The sequence below is a fragment of the Talaromyces proteolyticus genome (assembly GCF_021365285.1).
Source record: "Talaromyces proteolyticus strain PMI_201 chromosome Unknown BGW36scaffold_5, whole genome shotgun sequence".
NCBI classification, from domain to species: Eukaryota; Fungi; Ascomycota; class Eurotiomycetes; order Eurotiales; family Trichocomaceae; genus Talaromyces; species Talaromyces proteolyticus.
The window spans coordinates 1,838,662-1,856,286 of NW_025764281.1; the positions used below are offsets into that span (position 1 = coordinate 1,838,662).

At 46.6% G+C, this 17,625-nt stretch overlaps 6 protein-coding genes across 6 annotated transcripts; 3 read left to right on the forward strand and 3 right to left on the reverse strand.

The window, feature by feature from the left end:
• Window positions 1-348: 348 nt before the first annotated feature.
• On the forward strand, window positions 349-1,920 carry BGW36DRAFT_340268 (putative acetylornithine aminotransferase; the record flags this gene model as incomplete). The annotated part of the gene is made up of 2 exons (XM_046213068.1): window positions 349-1,575; window positions 1,684-1,920. The coding sequence occupies exons 1-2, from the start codon at window positions 514-516 to the stop codon at window positions 1,918-1,920; spliced, it is 1,299 nt and encodes a 432-aa protein (XP_046073409.1). The 5' UTR covers window positions 349-513.
• Window positions 1,921-3,882: 1,962 nt separating this feature from the next.
• On the forward strand, window positions 3,883-5,550 carry BGW36DRAFT_460762 (Alpha/Beta hydrolase protein; the record flags this gene model as incomplete). Its single annotated transcript, XM_046222107.1, has 4 exons — window positions 3,883-3,913; window positions 3,961-4,364; window positions 4,569-4,821; window positions 4,922-5,550. Exons 2-4 carry the CDS (start codon window positions 4,158-4,160, stop codon window positions 5,548-5,550), a joined length of 1,089 nt encoding a protein of 362 aa, XP_046073410.1. The 5' UTR covers window positions 3,883-3,913; window positions 3,961-4,157.
• Window positions 5,551-6,177: 627 nt separating this feature from the next.
• BGW36DRAFT_396574 (uncharacterized protein) lies at window positions 6,178-7,780 on the reverse strand (the record flags this gene model as incomplete). Its single annotated transcript, XM_046218186.1, has 3 exons — window positions 6,178-6,378; window positions 6,475-6,932; window positions 7,009-7,780. The coding sequence occupies 3 exons, from the start codon at window positions 7,778-7,780 to the stop codon at window positions 6,178-6,180; spliced, it is 1,431 nt and encodes a 476-aa protein (XP_046073411.1).
• An 868-nt stretch (window positions 7,781-8,648) lies between these two features.
• BGW36DRAFT_396575 (amine oxidase) lies at window positions 8,649-10,395 on the reverse strand (the record flags this gene model as incomplete). The annotated part of the gene is made up of 5 exons (XM_046218187.1): window positions 8,649-8,900; window positions 8,962-9,824; window positions 9,893-10,045; window positions 10,093-10,164; window positions 10,212-10,395. 5 exons carry the CDS (start codon window positions 10,393-10,395, stop codon window positions 8,649-8,651), a joined length of 1,524 nt encoding a protein of 507 aa, XP_046073412.1.
• A 612-nt stretch (window positions 10,396-11,007) lies between these two features.
• Window positions 11,008-12,161, reverse strand: BGW36DRAFT_377014 (uncharacterized protein). Its single transcript, XM_046215955.1, has one exon. The coding sequence runs from the start codon at window positions 11,952-11,954 to the stop codon at window positions 11,364-11,366; it is 591 nt and encodes a 196-aa protein (XP_046073413.1). The 5' UTR covers window positions 11,955-12,161; the 3' UTR covers window positions 11,008-11,363.
• Window positions 12,162-14,241: 2,080 nt separating this feature from the next.
• On the forward strand, window positions 14,242-16,519 carry BGW36DRAFT_293203 (putative fungal-specific transcription factor; the record flags this gene model as incomplete). Its single annotated transcript, XM_046210978.1, has 4 exons — window positions 14,242-14,393; window positions 14,453-15,060; window positions 15,109-15,140; window positions 15,188-16,519. 4 exons carry the CDS (start codon window positions 14,242-14,244, stop codon window positions 16,517-16,519), a joined length of 2,124 nt encoding a protein of 707 aa, XP_046073414.1.
• Window positions 16,520-17,625: the final 1,106 nt, after the last annotated feature.

Consider the following 17,625-nt stretch of genomic DNA (forward strand, 5'->3'; position numbering starts at 1 on the left):
ACGGACACGGGGATTTACGGATTGAAGCATTAGGAGTGCATTCGTCTGGCTACGGCGCTGGAACTAAAACGGGGCCCAGGAGGAAGAGGTTAGGGAGCTGTGAATCGCCCTGGATTTCGAGAGCAAGCCAATATCAAGCCTCCATAAGCTGAATAGAGGGGATCATAGATATCTTCATGAGACGGTGGGGCCTGCTCCCGGTTCGTCGTCAGCTTCCTCAGAAATCTACCCTGTCCACAGTGGCGCAAAGTCTCCACATCTCTATTCGTTTTTGGTTGTCACAGCATTCTTTTCATTTTTCTTTACTTCGTCTTCGTCTTTGGCTTTTTCCTTTTCTTTTTTGCGAGGCCGGGGACCTTCGTCGTGGGTTGCCATGTTCGATTGCGGGCTGTGCGGCTCCTCTAAGCCTCAAATACCGCAGGCTCTCCCCCTCCTCTTTACCTGCCCTGTGCCACTGGAAGAACCCCAGGCGGAGTCCGTGTTTAATTACGTGTCGCTCAATTGACCCTAGATATGGCTATTCTCTCCGTTTCATCAGCTCTTGCGGAAGCAAGGGACAGATACGTCCAACGGAACCCTGTCTCACGCAAGCTCCATGAGGAGTCGTACGAGTACATGCCTGGGGGGAACACAAGGACAATTCTACATGTTTCGCCCTTCCCGATCACGTTTACCTCTGGCAAGGACGCTACGTTGACCTCCGTCGACCACGACACCTACACAGACTTTCTCGGAGAGTACAGTGCAGGCATCTTCGGCCACTCGAACGTCCGGATTGCAGAGGCCGTCCGTGAGGGTCTCTCAAATGGTTGGAATTATGGAGGTCAGACAATTATGGAAAAAGAGATGGCCAAGAAGGTCGTGACTCGCTTTCGCCCCAGCGGGATGGAGATGGTCCGATTCACCAACTCTGGTACTGAGTCTAATACCGTAGCCATCGCCGCGGCGCTGAACTTCACCAAGCGGCGTAAGATTTTGGTCTTCAGCAGCGGCTACCATGGCGGTACGCTTATCTTCCCAATGGACCTGATGAAGAACCCGGCCACAACGAATGTCAACCTTCCCCACGACTTTGTCTTTGCACCTTACAACAACATTGGGGAGACCACGGCCACCATCAAGTCTCTACCCACAGCAAGCCTTGCCGCTATCATGGTTGAACCTATCCAAGGTTCTGGTGGCTGTCGACCAGCCACAAAAGAATTCCTCCAATACCTACGCGAAACCGCCGACGCTCAAAAGTGTCTACTTATCGTGGACGAGGTCATGGCTTCTAGGCTAGGTCCCAATGGCTGCAGCGCCACAATGGGCATTAAAGCTGATCTCATGTCCCTAGGTAAGTATGTTGGAGGGGGCATGACTTTCGGGGCCTTCGGTGGGAGGCGCGATGTCATGGAGCTTTTCGATCCCGAGAAATCCGGCCTTCAACACCCTGGCACTTACAATAACAACGTAGTCACGATGTCGGCCGGCATCGTGGCGTTGGACATATACAATGCGTCAGAGGTGGAAAGACTAAATGCATTTGGCGCCGACTTCAAGACAAAGCTCCAGGAAGTTCTCATTCGTCACCATGTCTACCCCCAGCATCCGGCAGGCGCTTCCCGAGACATTGTTGAAATTGACAGCTTCAAGGACGAGACTCTGATCCAACCGGATGACCCGTCTTCGACTCCGCATGAGCGACTACCTGTGATGTTTGTCACTGGCCGTGGCAGCATGTTGAACGTCCGATTCAGCGGACCTCATGCGCCAGAACTCAGGGCTTTGTACTACTTCCACATGCTCGAGAACTACATTTATTTAGCTCCTCGAGGCTACACGCCGTTGAACCTGGAGCTCAAGGATCAGGATGTGTTGAAGTACTTGGCTGTCTTCGAAAATTTTATAGTCAAGTATAACTCCGTCGTCAAACATTGAAAATCGAACTAATGGTCAAGTATGGCGGGGGAAGATGGCGAGGGCACATAGGCCAGATAGCTGTCTTAAGAGAGGCACTGTAGTGCAATGTATCCTTCTGCCAGCACAAATATAGAATATATTTCACATAAGTTTACAGTAAGCGTGTCGAAGAATGGGTCACCTCAATTCTATATTTTACCGGTTTTATAATCATATTCGAAAATCTAAAACAGCATAGCTTCAGGGAGGTCTAAAGAGCCCACTTATTATCAGAAAAGCCCCAGTTAGAACTCGCGGGTCAAGTTTCTATACTTGTTGTTCGGATCTGCCTCTTCCTCCTCGGCTGACGGGACAGTCCTGACAACTCGGGCAGGTGATCCTAGAGCCACCGAATAGGGTGGGATACTTTTCGTGACCAAAGAACCCGCTCCAATTGTGGAACCTTGACCTATGGTCACTCCAGGGAGGATCGTTACTCCGCCGCCAATCCAGCAATCGTCTTCGATTCGTACTGGGTAGCCAAATTCCACAAATTTCCTTCGAGAGAGGATGCTGGTGTCGTGATTGACAGAGTAAATACTAACATTAGGCCCAATCTGCACCCGGTTGCCAATGATGACTAGACTGGTGTCCAAGATGACGAGGCTGTTCACTTCATCAGTAAATGAGCTTTCTTTTTTCAAGCTGTTGCGCCTGGGGATCGGAACCTACTTGAAGTTCGCTATGGAATCATTTCCAACGGAGACGTTACACCCATAGTCAACATGAAAAGGTGTCTCGAATAGTGATCCCTTTCCAACATGACCTATCAGGTCCTTGAGAAGAGCATGTCTCGTGTTGGAGATCTGGTCAGGAGCAATACCTCGGAGAGGAAGGTTATTATAGTCTTCGTTGGCGATTCTTGCGCGCCCTCGTACCTCAACAAGACTTGGTGCGTCTGGGTTGTAACTGGTAAACAAGGATAAGAATGTATTGGACTAGCTCTTGCAAATCATGTACTTACAGCATGCCAGAAATCATGTTATCGTAATGCTCACTTGATGGTACATGATTCAGCGTGCGCGCGAGCTCAATCAACTCATTGTTTTTCTCAATAGAGGCCATCTCAAATGAGAGTTGCTTGACGAACACACGAAATGGTTGGATGGTTCTACTGCCGTGCAAAAAATAAGAGAGCAAAAAGGGAAGGGGTGGGAGGAGACAAAGAAGAAGTAAAGCACTCGACCTATTAAACCTTCAACACTGCTCATAGGAGTGTTTAATTCTGGAAATTTTCTGAATACCCTGGTCACACGCCGGGGGACCTGAGAGCACAGCTCAAGAAGATTGGTGAGCATAAAAAGCTAGAAGGTACCTAAGCAGCATGTTACAACATTGAGAGGTCAGTGCAAGTGCCATCACAGAAGTCCTACAAGCACTTCATCCATCAAGGTAACCCAGGACGATGAAGTACCTCAATGCGGGGTGCTAGGAAATCATACATGGAGGTACAAGTGATTTCAACTGTATATGCCATCTTATTGATTGCCGCAGTAATTTTTCATACATGTTTCAATACAAGTCCATGCCTCCCAGCTCTTCGTTAATTATCAAAGCCAGCACTCCACAGGTGTGCTACTTTCAATGGCAAGACTAGAGGCCGCTAACCTAAGACACATCTTATCTTGCAGTAACTAGTATTGCTCAAGATATCCATAATTGTATTGCTAGCGCGCTAAACCCAGTTTGTATAGCAGTTCTGAAGTAGAAGTTCTCTTCCAGTTGTTGCCACTCCACTGTAGATAGCCGATATCGGAGCCGCAAAGATAACCAATACTATAGAAAGTCGCTGTACTGTTGAGCCACACTAACAAGCTCTGGCTCCGATGTACAATGGATCCTTTGAGAGAATATTTGGCCGTAATTAATCGTCATTTCCTTGTAAGACCACTCTAGAGGCTTGGCTCCCGAATTCTCGTCCTGACCTTCCTACTACAGCTGCCTAGTGGGCGTTAGGTTGGAGTGGAGATAGGTATTTAGTTCAAACTAGTACTGCGCGTTAATATTGATAAGTACTAGTGACTTTTTTCTATTACAGTATCCTGGAAGTAAGACTCAAGGTTAGTATCGAACCGAGCGAGGAACGAGAAGTAATATATATGCAGCTACACCATGGGTTTAAACACCCATTACAATCCCGATCATTAGCCCCTAATTGAGGTATCGGAATATCGGCACGAGCGCATATTGTCTATATCAGTTATCAGTTCAACACCATGTCCGATCCAGCGCTAGCTGCGATCTTAGAGGCATCCGCCAATGTCGACAACACTTATCCTGATTTTGAGATTCTAGAATCATACTACACCTCCGGCAATGGTAGAGATGAGATCCGACTGCATGTCCTTATGCCTAAGTCTCTTTTGGATGGCCACCAGCAGCAAGTAATACCGCTCATGGTCCGGATACATGGTGGTTATCTGGTATGTTGAAATCTTTTTTCTTTTTTCTTTTTTTTTGTGGCCTTGAGGTTCAAATATACCAGCCTCAGACATGACTCTATCTTTTAACCGGAATGATCCGGGTGATATGGAAACAGTCTATATACGGCCGGGCCAGCTACTTGGAAACTAAAGCGTCAGCAGCTACGAGAGCAATCACTGGTGTCTTGTGCTGATTTACGTTAGATAACTGGATCAGGTCTTTACCGTGCCTGGTTCAGCGACTGGACTTTGGAATATGCAAAGCAAGCTGGCGCAGTCATTGTATCCCCCAACTATCGCCTCATGCCTGAGTCCAATGGCACCGAGATCCTCGAAGATATGGACTCATTTTGGCGCTGGCTGCGCCAGGGTGGAGTTGATACCCTCTTGGCGAAAAATGGGTTCGAGTGTCTGCAAATAGATCATGATCAGACTTTAGTCTTAGGAGAGAGTGCTGGTGAGTCGTAACCACTCTTTTTAACCGGGAGGCAAAAGGAAAAAAGAAAATGAAAGAAGGTATAGAGGTATGTGGGAGCATCTTGCTGAGCGACTCTCAGGTGGCTACCTTGCCATGCAACTGGCACTAAGTTATCCCGATGACATTCAAGCCTTGATTGCGGTATATCCTCTTCTTGATCTTCAGTCTGAGTTTTATACAAGAGCCTATTCGAAACCAATAAGCGGTGTACAGAACCGACCGCTCAGTGTGATTGAGGACCACTTGGACAGCATCCGGTCGACCCCTCGAGACCGGCTTCGACCTGTCACGGAGGCAGACCCTCCAGACCGCCTGGAATTATCTTTTGCGGTTGTCCAACACGGACGGTTCCTAGAATTTCTAGGCCAAGATAACCCGAGACTTTTTCCCATAAAACGCATAACGGACGATATCGACGCTGACGCAGCGGGAAAGGGTGAGAGGCTACCACCGATGTTCATTTTTCACGGCAAAGATGATTCTGCTGTACCCTATCAAGGTACTATTCGCTTTATCGAGACGCTTACCAAGACTCGTCCATTGGCAAAATACCGCTTAGAAAGTCTGCCTGGTGACCATGGGTTTGACATCGGTACATCGATCGGAAGTTGGCGCTGGTTGCAGGACGGATTGCAGTTTATCGCCCTGGCCTGGCTGAAGAAAATGCGTATGCGTCAAGGGTTGGTTGAACCACAGACAAAAATTTAAAAATATCGCTTGAAAGTTCCTTTAGCATCTGGTATTTACCTAAAGAGAAGGACCATATATTTAAACGTATAAATGTAAAGACCTGCATCTCGTGGTAGAGAAAAGTGTAATGGAAGGAAGATAGGACAGGAGGGATCAATTAGGAAAGTGATAACAATAGTGTTTGACACTTCAGTTAAGACCTTCGAATATACAGAACGAGGGTCTCCTCGCCACCTACAAGCCATATGAAGTCCCCGTTTGCACACCGTTATCAACAGCCCAGCAGATGCATCTCTCGAAGTTCCATAATCCTGCGCTCCGTACATGTCAAATTCGACTCTAAATAGTAGTATCCCAATGTACATGACTGAAGTTTGGGAATCAGGATAAAGTCTACGCGGGGGGCTCATTACAAATGTGTTAGGCATCTTCAAAAGAGTCGAGACATCACCTCCATCCGCGAGTTATATACCATATTCAGTAACTATAGGCTTCTCACTTATCTATATAGATCGAACCTTAACAATAGAATGGATAAAATGGACAAATATACATGAGTATAGTATGTATATATTAGCTGATAATACTACTACTACAATTCTATGGTTGTTTACAACCGCAGAGTCACCAATGCAAACACCATACTCAGCTCCAGGCTACAACCAAGTCGTGCAGAGTCAATTCACTCCCTACGTTCCCTGGGAACACAACAAAAGGAACTCCTGGGTGCCGAGAAGTTGGCTCATCGCAACGCCAGAGGGGCACGCCGGCAGCAGCCTGGCCCACAACCAGGGCACGTTTGATTCGGAGGCCTTTTGTGGCTGCGTCGGAGGATGTAATTCCACCCTTGATAGATACAACATTAGCACTCCCTGACAGATATGAAACCTCACGCTAAGGATGTAAAGGTTGCTCAGTGGGAAGTAGTAGTTGATAATGTACCTTTGCAATGATATATCGCGGCCGCACCTCGATTCGCTGTAGAAGTCCGACCAATGCCTCCATAACTTTCGACCCAATTGCCAACGATGATAATTCGTTGTCTCCCGTAATCAGGATACGGGACGTCATCACCAGTGTATCCTTACCGGAGAGTAGATGCAGCTCTATCTTATTGCTGACTGCTTGGATTACACTTTCTGTAGTCTCCGCTGAAGTAATCAAGTCCTCAACTTTCATCTCAACGACGGCTAGATCGTTGCCGCGTCGATCGACGAGGGCATTCAGCTGAGCGGTGGTCTTGGGCACGTACGAGCCAGCTAGGATCAATCCTCCTATTTTCCTGGGTATGGATAGACCGAGCTCTGCGAGGCGGATAGGCGCTTTGGAGCGGATGCCGAGTCTGGTGGAGACAAAGGTAGCACCTGTGCGGTAGAGGTAATGTTTACCATTTGCTTCAGCTAGATAACATAGCTTAATTAGCCCAGCTACTGTATTGTATTTGCTTCAATTCGATAAGAGGAAGAGGGAGAGTACCGAGCAACAATCCCGCAACAAAAACATGCATATCCGATTCGGCGGCTGCATTGACAATCACCACTCCGCCCCGTGGTAGACTCATCAGTTTCTCATAAACTGCCTGTGGTCCTCCAATCCTGATATCCTGGATCGTAATCGAGTGTAGTTGCTCAGTTCCAAAACGCGCAGCCGCCTTCTCCATGACATAATCGCGGAGGTTGGAGCTCTTGTACCCAAACGTCGCGTCGCGCGCGAACGGCGTGTCACCGACAGGGACAAAATTTCCCCCCTCAACGACGTAGTGGACGTCATTAATGGTAAAGCGTCCTCCCTCGAAGAAGAAAGGGGCGAGAATCCAGGCGTCTGCGGCACCGAAGACTGACTGCACAGCGTCCGCTTCAAGCGGAAAATGGCCGCGTAGGGTGCTGTCTCCTCTGAGGACAATGTCGACGGTTTGTCCGGTCAACTTCGTAGCCTGTGCGATATTCTCGCAGATCGTGCGGATGAGTTTCTCCGCTTCGAGTGGTGGGAGAGCACGGGAATTGGTGAGGATGAAGAAGCCGGGAGATGGTTGTTGAAGTTCTTCAATTAGGTTGGGGATGTCCCACACGGTGAGGACAATGATGTCGTGGGAGGTTTGGGTACCTGTCGGATCATCATCTAGGATGATGAAACGGCTGAGCTTAGATGAGGAGAGGGATCGGGAGATCTCATCTTGCACATCGGAGGGGTATTCTAGGGGTAGTTGGGAGAGAGTCTTCTGGCAAGGGAGGACGGGATATGTAAACATGGTGGAACTTTTCGATTTTTTCTTATTTTTGAGAGATCATAAAGCGTGAACTAGGGGCATGAAGACAGTTAAATTCAAGTCGACCAAGTTTCAAGTATAGTTATAGCTTTAAATAGAGAACTGCCGAGAACCCAATCTGTGAAGTATATTTCAAGTTCGGCTCGTCCTGGGTTGTCGAGATTTCGGTGCGCCCCAAGGCGTTGAGTTGCTATTGGGCATTTACTTCGATGGCCATTCGTCGCTTGCATGGATTATGGAACTACCAGTTGTGGATCAAACTCGCCTGTTACTTCCAAGACCACTAAACTGCCCCTCTGGTAGCTGTATTTTGTGTAGGATGAATTATCTACTCTTCAGGTACTGCTCTCTTCTTGCCTTGATATTGGTGGGGGAGAAGTTCATACTGTTCTGCTCGTCCACTAATCGATCCTTCGTGCGGTACCAAATTTTGCCCCGGCTTACGTAGGGTTACTGTGATGAATTCTGGTCAATATTGCGGATAGTATCAGTGCTTCAGACACATTAAAGACGCGCTCTTCAGGTTGTACGATGATGCCTTACCGTTACCATATAGAGTAGGATGAGCAGGGACTATATGTTTGCCTGCTGCTTTTTTTGGGCTGCACAAACTGATGACTAAAATTCTATAGAAAATAATTTCCATTGGAATTTACTTCAACTATCTTGTATATAGACCTTCAAATACTCCCGAAGAGAATAAGAACAATAACACATCTACATACCTATTTTTTTGTTTTTATTTTTTAAAATTATTCTTCATTTCCTCCTGCCTCTTACTCGAGCGTCACAATTCAACTGCACAATCTCCTCTCATCGGATTATTTAAATACCCCAAACATGCTGTCAGTCACAGCTTCGTTTGGCGGTTATGAGATTTAGTAGAATTATTGAGTTCCCTAAGTACTCGGATACTGCATAGGGAGCCTTGCTCGAGAGCTCCGTCAATGGAAGCTCGCCAGCCGTGCGCCCAGTCGCCAGACGCAAAGGAGATCGCACCAAAAGGGCTTTGCAATTCGTCCTGGTACTTGCTCATGTATTCCGCGGGCCACCAGGCCGGACCACCGTTGGAGTAGGGGTCGGTGCACCAATTATGAAAAACCTGAGGGCAAGCTGCTGTAAGGTGGCATCACAATTGATCAAGTAGAACTAGTGGAACTTACCGTCTTTTTAATACGCATTGGATGTAGTTCGTTCCAGGCAGCGACCACCTTTTCAGGTTCAAGTTCAGGTGTGAAGTTTTTGCGCTCATCTCCTCCGAAAGCAACAAGATGTGCGTCCCCTTGCGCAGTGAGTCCGTCACCTTGCCCTGTCGCTAGTTTACCGGGAAATCTGGATCCATGCCAGGAGGCCAGGCCAGGGCCGTCCGCCACGGCGTGTATTTTTGACATGAAATTAATATGACCAATGTTAATTGCTTCCTGGCGCTTAGCAGAAAGTGGTGGACTGAACTGAATGGTCTTCAGGACATTGAGTGGGATAGTACAGATAACTCGGCGTGCTGTATACACCTCATTGTTGGAGGTGGTCACTTTGACATAGCCACCAATATCCCGAGTTTGGTCCATAATAGAGGTCACTTGAGTGTTGAACATGTATTCAAGACCAAAGTCCGCGGCCTCATCGAACATTCGACGGGCAAGAGCTGATTGGCCTTCGCGAAGCTTATAAGTAGACCAAATGTCGGCAAAGTTAAGTGACGAATGAATTAGGAGAGCCTGTGAGCGGATAATATCCCAAAGACTAAACTTCTCTAGAGTACCTCCACTTATAATCAGTAAGAGGGAGGAAAGCATGCCTACCTCCTCCGTAGAAAGAAGGTTTCGAATCTCATCAAGACGTTCTTTGCAGGTTTTCTTATCTATTTTCTCTACCTCCTTGCGATCCACCCTGCTGTTCCCAAGCTGGATGTGTGGGAGTGGACAAATTTTGCGGCACATGTCTCCATCAACGTTGACAAAAGTATCCCAAGCGTGTCGTAACATCTGACCGGCTTCCTCATGACTGAGCTTGCGAGGCTTTACTCCTATAGACCTGTATTAGTACATGTCTTCCACACTCTATCTGTACCCATCTGTTCCAAGGGTCTCCCACCGTCAATGTTCAATGTATAGTAGTCATTTTCATAACCTGGATGCTGCGAGACAATCATGTCCTGGTGCATATTATACCGGGTCATTTCCTTTAGTACGTAGGCAAAGTGATGCGTGACCCATGTGCCCCCCATCTCGAAAAGAAACCCTGAGCCTTGTCATTAACCCAGTAGTCAACAAGTTTATACTCATCAGACGTACCATCTTCATCTTCCAGAGTATATGTACGACCACCTACGCGATCGCGTGCTTCAAGGAGAAGTACCGACCGTTCTGCGCCACGATTAGTATCTGAGATAATTTTTTCGTGGAGTACTTACTGCTTGTAGCGAGGTCACGGGCAGCAGCAAGCCCCGCGTAGCCAGCCCCAATCACGATTGTATCATATACTGTCGAGTTCGAACTTCGCCGTTCGGGTGGAAACACAACCCCTCTACATTTGAAGCCGCCCTTTTTGGTACCGTGAGCTTCTGTCCAACTGTAGCCATCGGCAGTGGTTTCCATGATGTTTGAAGTTATAAATGCTACCAAAACGTTAAGTATTCAGTAAAGAGGAACCAGGCTTTAATGCAGCAGATAAAATGAAAGAGTGCACAGGCAATATAAATATATTCGCACCTAACATGATTGGGACTTCCTGATAAGAGGTGACTAGCCAGGACTGTGGGGCCGTCGTGAATTGCCTGGTACAGCGCCGCTGGTCGTCCTGAGTTGCCCTATGGCAGCTTTCGTGCGGAGTTACTCTCCCTAACTCTTCTACTAATAATAATTTCGAATCTATCTCGAAAATGCTTAGTGCCAAATATTCCGAGCATATATTGGAGATTAGAGATCTGACTCTAACTTACTTCTTAGCTCTTCTATGATCCCGCTTCAGAACCTAACCCCGTATAGCCCGCCTAGTCCAACCAGCTGTATCCCCTAGTTATAAGACCGCAGTGGGCGGCCTTATGGTTCAAGAAACATGACAAGAAGTATTTACAATCCCCACTTATATGGGCGAATCGAGAAGCTAAAAACAGTTACTAAGCTTGACATAGCAGGCAGTTAGGTGGCTATAGCAAATACTTTTGTCGTGCGACCGTATATACTTTCTACAGGTACCCAATCTGTATTGACATTTATTTATAGATTGTGTCAGGCTCTCTACAAGTATAGGTAATGATTTCATGGTAGAGAAAGAGTACACTAGTGCGGTCTTCATTTTCTTTCTTCAACTCCAAGGACATCGACCGACCCCAGCTAAGCGAAAGTTCGCTTCTTCTACATCTTGGTACCGCCTAAAGACAACACGTGCCGTTCCTTGTGTAGGTACTCGATATCTTCCAGCCCGTTGACAACCGTGCAGGATACCCAGAGTAGGTAGCAAGAGAACATGGGGATATGAAACCCACTTTCTTGATTAAACAAGCTGAAAGTAGGGATGTTCGTGGTTGATCTAGTCATCTCCTCATCCAGAATGTGCGAACCATTCACCGAGTTTTGATAGACAGCCCTTCGAAGTGTGCCGTAAAATCGCCCTTTTCACCATTCGGAGCAGGCTTCGCGACGTACGGACCGACCCAGATTTCAGTATCCCCTGGAATAGCGCCCCACCATGTGATCTCGCGCAGAGATGCATGTTGTCCATTGGGGCCAAAAGCGTGTACCGTAAGACTGCCATCATCACTAAGTCTGACCTCCACAGTAACGAGCTGCGTCCAACCATCGAACATCTCTCGTAAACTCGCATCAGCCCAATCATCCTTTACCACCGTGCATACACCAGGAACTCCATGTACAACTTCAATACTGGCTTTGACCCAGCGAGTTCGGTCCTTCGCTTTTATGGCAAGACAGATACCACCTTGGTCAAATTCGTCCTTGAAGTTGGCCGAAACAGTCACTGTGGCAGATATGAAGGCATCCTTAGTAGTAGACTGATAGATCAGGGGTGCATTGAAATCGTGAATGGAAGGAGGCTTGTCCCAGATATCGGTCCCTGCGGGACAGGTCATATCGAATGCTCCGGTGACATCGGGAATTGCGTGCATCAGATTCACACCGCGGTAGTTCGATGCCATTGTCAAACATTGCCTTTCCAAATAGGAAATTTCACAAAGGAGAATTGTGCCTGGTAAGCTTCTTGACCTCACAAAAGGTTCTGCCTACGGGAAGATATACCCTGTGACCTCATAGAGTTTTTAACCTGCATTTGTTGAATCATGAATACGCTGTGGGCCTGTGGGGTTTATTTGCATAAATCTCGCGTTATCGCAGGTACTTTAGCCAGCCCCGCTAAAATTGGACCTCACCACGGTGGTTTGTCGAACTTTATACGCGTTTCGTAAGATAACTTAGTAACAAATTGAGCTTAGTGGTAAATGCAACTCAACTAGATTGGAGTACATACCTGAGTTACAAAGAACTCATCTATCTAAACGTATTTATATGGGAATTTTCATTACTATTTGTCCTTTTGGGTAAGGGGTCAGTAATAACACTTTGTCACTTTTTGGCGTGAGGTTTTGGCGTAATTAACTATGGGCGAGCATGCTCATGTAATGCGCTTGGCACAATGCAGGTACTTGTTCAAGTAGATGCTCATTACTAATCTATCACAGTCGAACTCCAACCGATATTTGAAGCTGTCCAAGGAAGAGTTGCAGCTTCCAGATTTCGTACAAATGTAAGTAGAGAACTAGAAGCCTGTCAGCCAACTGCGTACCGGGAAACGGAAGGCCACGACGACGGCGGCAGCCCCCGGGTCAAAAAAGCTAGCGCCAAAGCTAAGCGTGGACCGCCTTCTGGGTCCTGCGCAAAATATGCTCGTCCTGAATTGCTAGATTTAAATATTATTTACTGTCAACCTTTAGATACTACTAAGAATCCACTTCAACGCCGATTTTTTTCCTAGTAGTCAGCGTCAACTCAGTCATGCTCTATTTCGTGTCCATTTCCTATTTTGGATAGCTAGTCAACCCCTATGCAGTGTGTTTTTAGTCGACTTCTACTGCTAGATTAGAAGAATTAGGCCGTTATATTTGGGTAGACGATACTAGTCGATACGCCTGGAGCTCATAGCCGACATTTACCCGGGTTTTAAGGTTTAAGTTTGGCATCGTATCAAGTTTCGAATGCAAAATGTAATTCCGGGGGGGAAACAGTTGAAATTTCAAAATTTCGTAGTAGGTTTTCCGGTTTCGTAATTACACCGTCCCTAACTAACCTACTGGAATTCCGACAATTATACGAGATCGAGTGAACACTGGCGCCCACACTAGATACAACCTCCTCTCCAAGCTGAGCCCTATTTTGGGCATAGAAGAAGCGTGAGATAAAATGCGTGTCTAATTGAGATTTGATATTGAGCTACATTCCTAATAGGTGTCTACTATGCGTGTAGTTGATCAATGTGCTTGCTGCGCTCTATACCCTCTACGGTTACCATAATACAGTTTACCTCACATGAATAAGCTTTTCTAGAAGATATTAAGATATTAAAGCTAGGTGTAAGGCTCCTTGACACTGCCAACCTCTTAAATGCCAAAAAGTAATACTGAGGTAATTGGGCCATTGCCCAATTCCAGGGCTGGCACGCTTATAAGCCTCTGTGAGCCTGCAGCACGTGCCTGCGCGCTGTGCGCTGCAGCGTCCCGCTGCTGCCAGGCCTGACATTAATATGAAATAAATCTTTATTATAATATAATAAAGTTGATCATTAAAAACAAAATTTTTAAGCTAATTTATTATATCAATAATTTTAATCTTAATTTTACAATTAATAATAATTAAATATTTTATATAAGAAACTTAACTTTCCCCCTCATCTAAGATTTGGATTAATCTGCTTCAGAGAGGTGCGAGGCATGATTAGAGGGAGGTTAAAAAAGAAGAAAAGATTTATGTCGCGGGTGCAGGGAAAAAGGCGAATACATTTTTTTGCGCGACTGTAGTTCCATACATGAACATTCCCGCAGTCCAAAAACATGAATGATGTGAACCTTTTAACCACCATAACAAAAGGACGCAATCCTTACTAAGGAAGGATTATTTTGGTTGCTTAGTCACATATATTTTCTGACTAAGAAAAATTAAAGTTAATCCTTCTTCCCTTTGGCGCTTGGAGACTTAGACCTTTAGAGCCCTACTTGACACTTAGCTTGTTATCCACGGCCCTAAGAAGATATCCGACGCGCTATCAATAACTCCATCGACCAGGTACATCCAGAGCTCTCCTCCCTGGGGCGACGGCTTGACCACTATCTGGTCTGTCATCATCCAATGAGCAACTGAGCCTTGGGTCCTTGAAATCGCCCTTGGATCCCTCATACTAGATGACACGCTGTGTCGAGGTAAATTAGATCCATCATGTCAACAAGCGATCGAACACATTCTGTGGCGGAATCACCTACACACGGCCAGGAGGATGATCTGTCATCACGTCCAGTACGTCCGGGGCCCCATCCCAGTCGGCGCCGGGACAAGCCCCAGCTCTCCTGTAATCCTTGCCGACGCCGGAAGTACGTATGCCACCTGTTGTCAGTTGTAAAGCTGTTTTGATGTGAATTTGTTTGTACAGATCACGATGTGACCGCCAAAAGCCGTGTTCAACTTGCTCCGCTCGAGGTCAAATATGTACATACCCAGGTAACCAGACAAGTACGGGGCAGTCGGAGCTTCCACGCGTTGGCGTACATGATCGTCTTGTGCAGCTGGAGCAGCTGGTTATGTCCTTTGTGACTGATTCGGTCGACAAATCCAATGCTAAGATGTCGTCTGATCCAGATCCACGGCCCGGGATTGGAGGCGTTACCCCAGTTGACACTCTGGATACCTCGATAGATGCCCGTTCGGAATGCGGTAGTATGCGTATCAGTGTGTCAGAGCATCGCTACGTTGGAGAGGATCACTGGGCTGCAATTTTGGACCGTATCGCTGACCTGAAAGATCATTTTGACCGGGAAGAACAACAACAGTTGGCTATCAGTCCAAAGCACTCCGAGTATGATGAATGGGGGGAAGAGAGAACTGATGCTCTGACAAGACCAAGATCAGGATATGCATTGCTTCTGTACGGAGTTAGCCGACCGGCTTCTCGAGACCAAATCCTCACTGCCTTGCCTCCAAGGGCTGCTGTTGACCGCTACATCTCTCGCTATTTCAACTACCTAGACCTCGTATCATCCTGTGCGTGTTGTTTCCTGATCACTAAAGTATATTTGCTAATCTAAGCAGCGGCCGTTCATGGCCCAAGCTTCCTTCGCCAGGTAAGAACTGTAACCTCTTCTTGAATCAGGGTGACTGACTTGTATAGTACGAGGCATTCTGGACCAACCCATCTGGTGTCCCGATTATGTGGATTGGCCTGCTTTTCAGCATCATCTGTCTGGCCTGTTTTGTGTCCGAAACACCCGACTCTGATAACGAGCAACAGTCGCTTCAGATAGACCTCTACCGAGAGAAGATTGTGCAGTGTTTGGTACTGGGAAAATATACTCAGTGCGGTCCATACGTACTAGAAACAGTGATTAACTATTTGTACACCGAGTTTTGTATCCACTCGGATGCACACAAGGATACCTGGTTCCTACTTGCGCTCGAGGTCAACCTGGCGATGCGGATGGGTTACCATCGCGATCCTAGCTATTTCCCTGGGATATCACCTTTCTATGGAGAGATGCGACGCCGACTCTGGGCGACCGTTTTAATGGGGGACATTCTCATTTCAAACCAAATGGGAATGCCACGCATGATATGTGACTGGAAATGGGATACGACTGAGCCGCGGAGTTTGAATGATGCCGATTTTGATGAGGATACAGTGGAGCTCCCCCCGTCACGGCCGGAAAGCGAACACACAACATCTCTCGGCCTCATCGCACGGAGACGTATATTGAAGGCGTTGGGCAATATAGCCGATCTTACAAATTCGGTTCAGCCGTGCAGCTACGCTGAAGTCATGCGTGTTGATGGTATCCTCGAAGAAGCTGCGCAGAGTATCCCACAGCAATTAAAAATGAAACCAATGGCGGCAAGTTTAACCGATATTCCGCAGGTAATTATCTCTCGTCTGTTCTTAGGCCATATATTTTACGGGGGAAAGATAATGCTTCATCGACGGCTCCTATACATGCAATCGCCCTCCCAGGAAGAGGATCCTTTTATTTACTCACGAAGGACTTGTCTGGACGCTTGTTTGGGGACTCTGGAGATCCAGAATGTGCTTGACGAGGAAACGTGCCCGGGGGGTCAGCTTTATACAGTACGCTTTCGGGTGACTTCGGTTATGAACCATCAATTTCTCACGGCTACCATGATTCTATGCTCGATGCTTTGTAGTGGGCAGACACAAGGGAGAGAGGACGAAGTACGATCTGCGTTACAAAGATCAAGAATGATCTGGATACGAAGAAGCACAACTTCCAAAGAGGCAAAGAAAGCGGCCGAAACTGTTAGCATTGTCCTTGCCAAAGCAGGGGTTGATCTTAACAAGACTACCAATGACTGGATGATGGAGATCGGAGGCCTGTCCAGTAACCAGCAAGCGATGCAGGAAGGTAATTTCGTGATGGGCTTAGATGGAGGTGGAATGTTTACGGATAGTACTTGTATGGATCTTCTCCAACCCTTGGATTATACGTCGTAACAAAATGCTGAGCTGACCGTTCTGTATAGCTCATCAATTCATCATTCCAGATTCCTTGCGGAATTTCACGGTTTTTAATCAAAAGGACCAGGATTTTGACTTCAGCATGGAAAGGTCTCTAGACGACTGGACGCTAATGAACTCCGCGGGGAGCGGTTGATCGTAAAAGTCGTATATTTGCTAGTTATTAGCCAGGACATAGTGCTTAGCCAAGTTTTGAAATCAATTCAGGGTCCACTACGAGAGAGTGATCTTTCAATTTGACTTGGCGCGCGTAGCCAGGGTTGTCCTTAGCATTTCCTCGTATTCAATGGATTAGATGCAGGATTAAAGCCTGGCAATTCGGCACGAACCCCTCACATAGTTACCGAACTGGTCCGTAATCCTATTGGAATATCTTTAAACTGTATTCTCTAGACTCTGAAAAAAATTAATAATCCGAGTGTTATTCGGCGTATTTGCGTAAACATTGTCTACTCCGCACTGCTCAGAGCCTATGCTGGGCCAATCTTATCGTACACACGTACGAATTACTACGATCCCTTTTGGATACCCAGCTTCGGCACTTTCTTGCTTCTTTTGATGAACGCTTGACGGACGTAAGCCGCAATATAATTTCATTTCCGAATGTGACTGACACTTCTGGCTGAGGAGACACTAATCTTATATACGACAGCAAGGGCTTGTGAACTTATGCAATAACTGCCGTGATACTTCCAGTACGTGTCAACTGTAATCGACATATTAAACAACATATACATGGACGCAACCCTAATCACCGTATTCCTTTAGTAAATTCATCCGAATAAGCATAGCAGAGGTTGGGAAGGAGGTGAATTGAGTCAATCCCAGACTAAATAATATGTGGAGTTTCATATTAAGATTAAACACAAGATTATAAGAATCAGCATCATTACAATGCACCATATAGCAGTTGTCAAGGTTTGGCAGGAAGATACTAGCAGAGCGCACATTGTTTCATCAGCCCGCTATTTATACTTGTATATCTACATAGTACATCTATACCAAAAAAGGGAAGAAAAGACCAGACGATGTATCAATCACGCAATACATGGATCGGAACATAGCAACCCCAACCAACCATA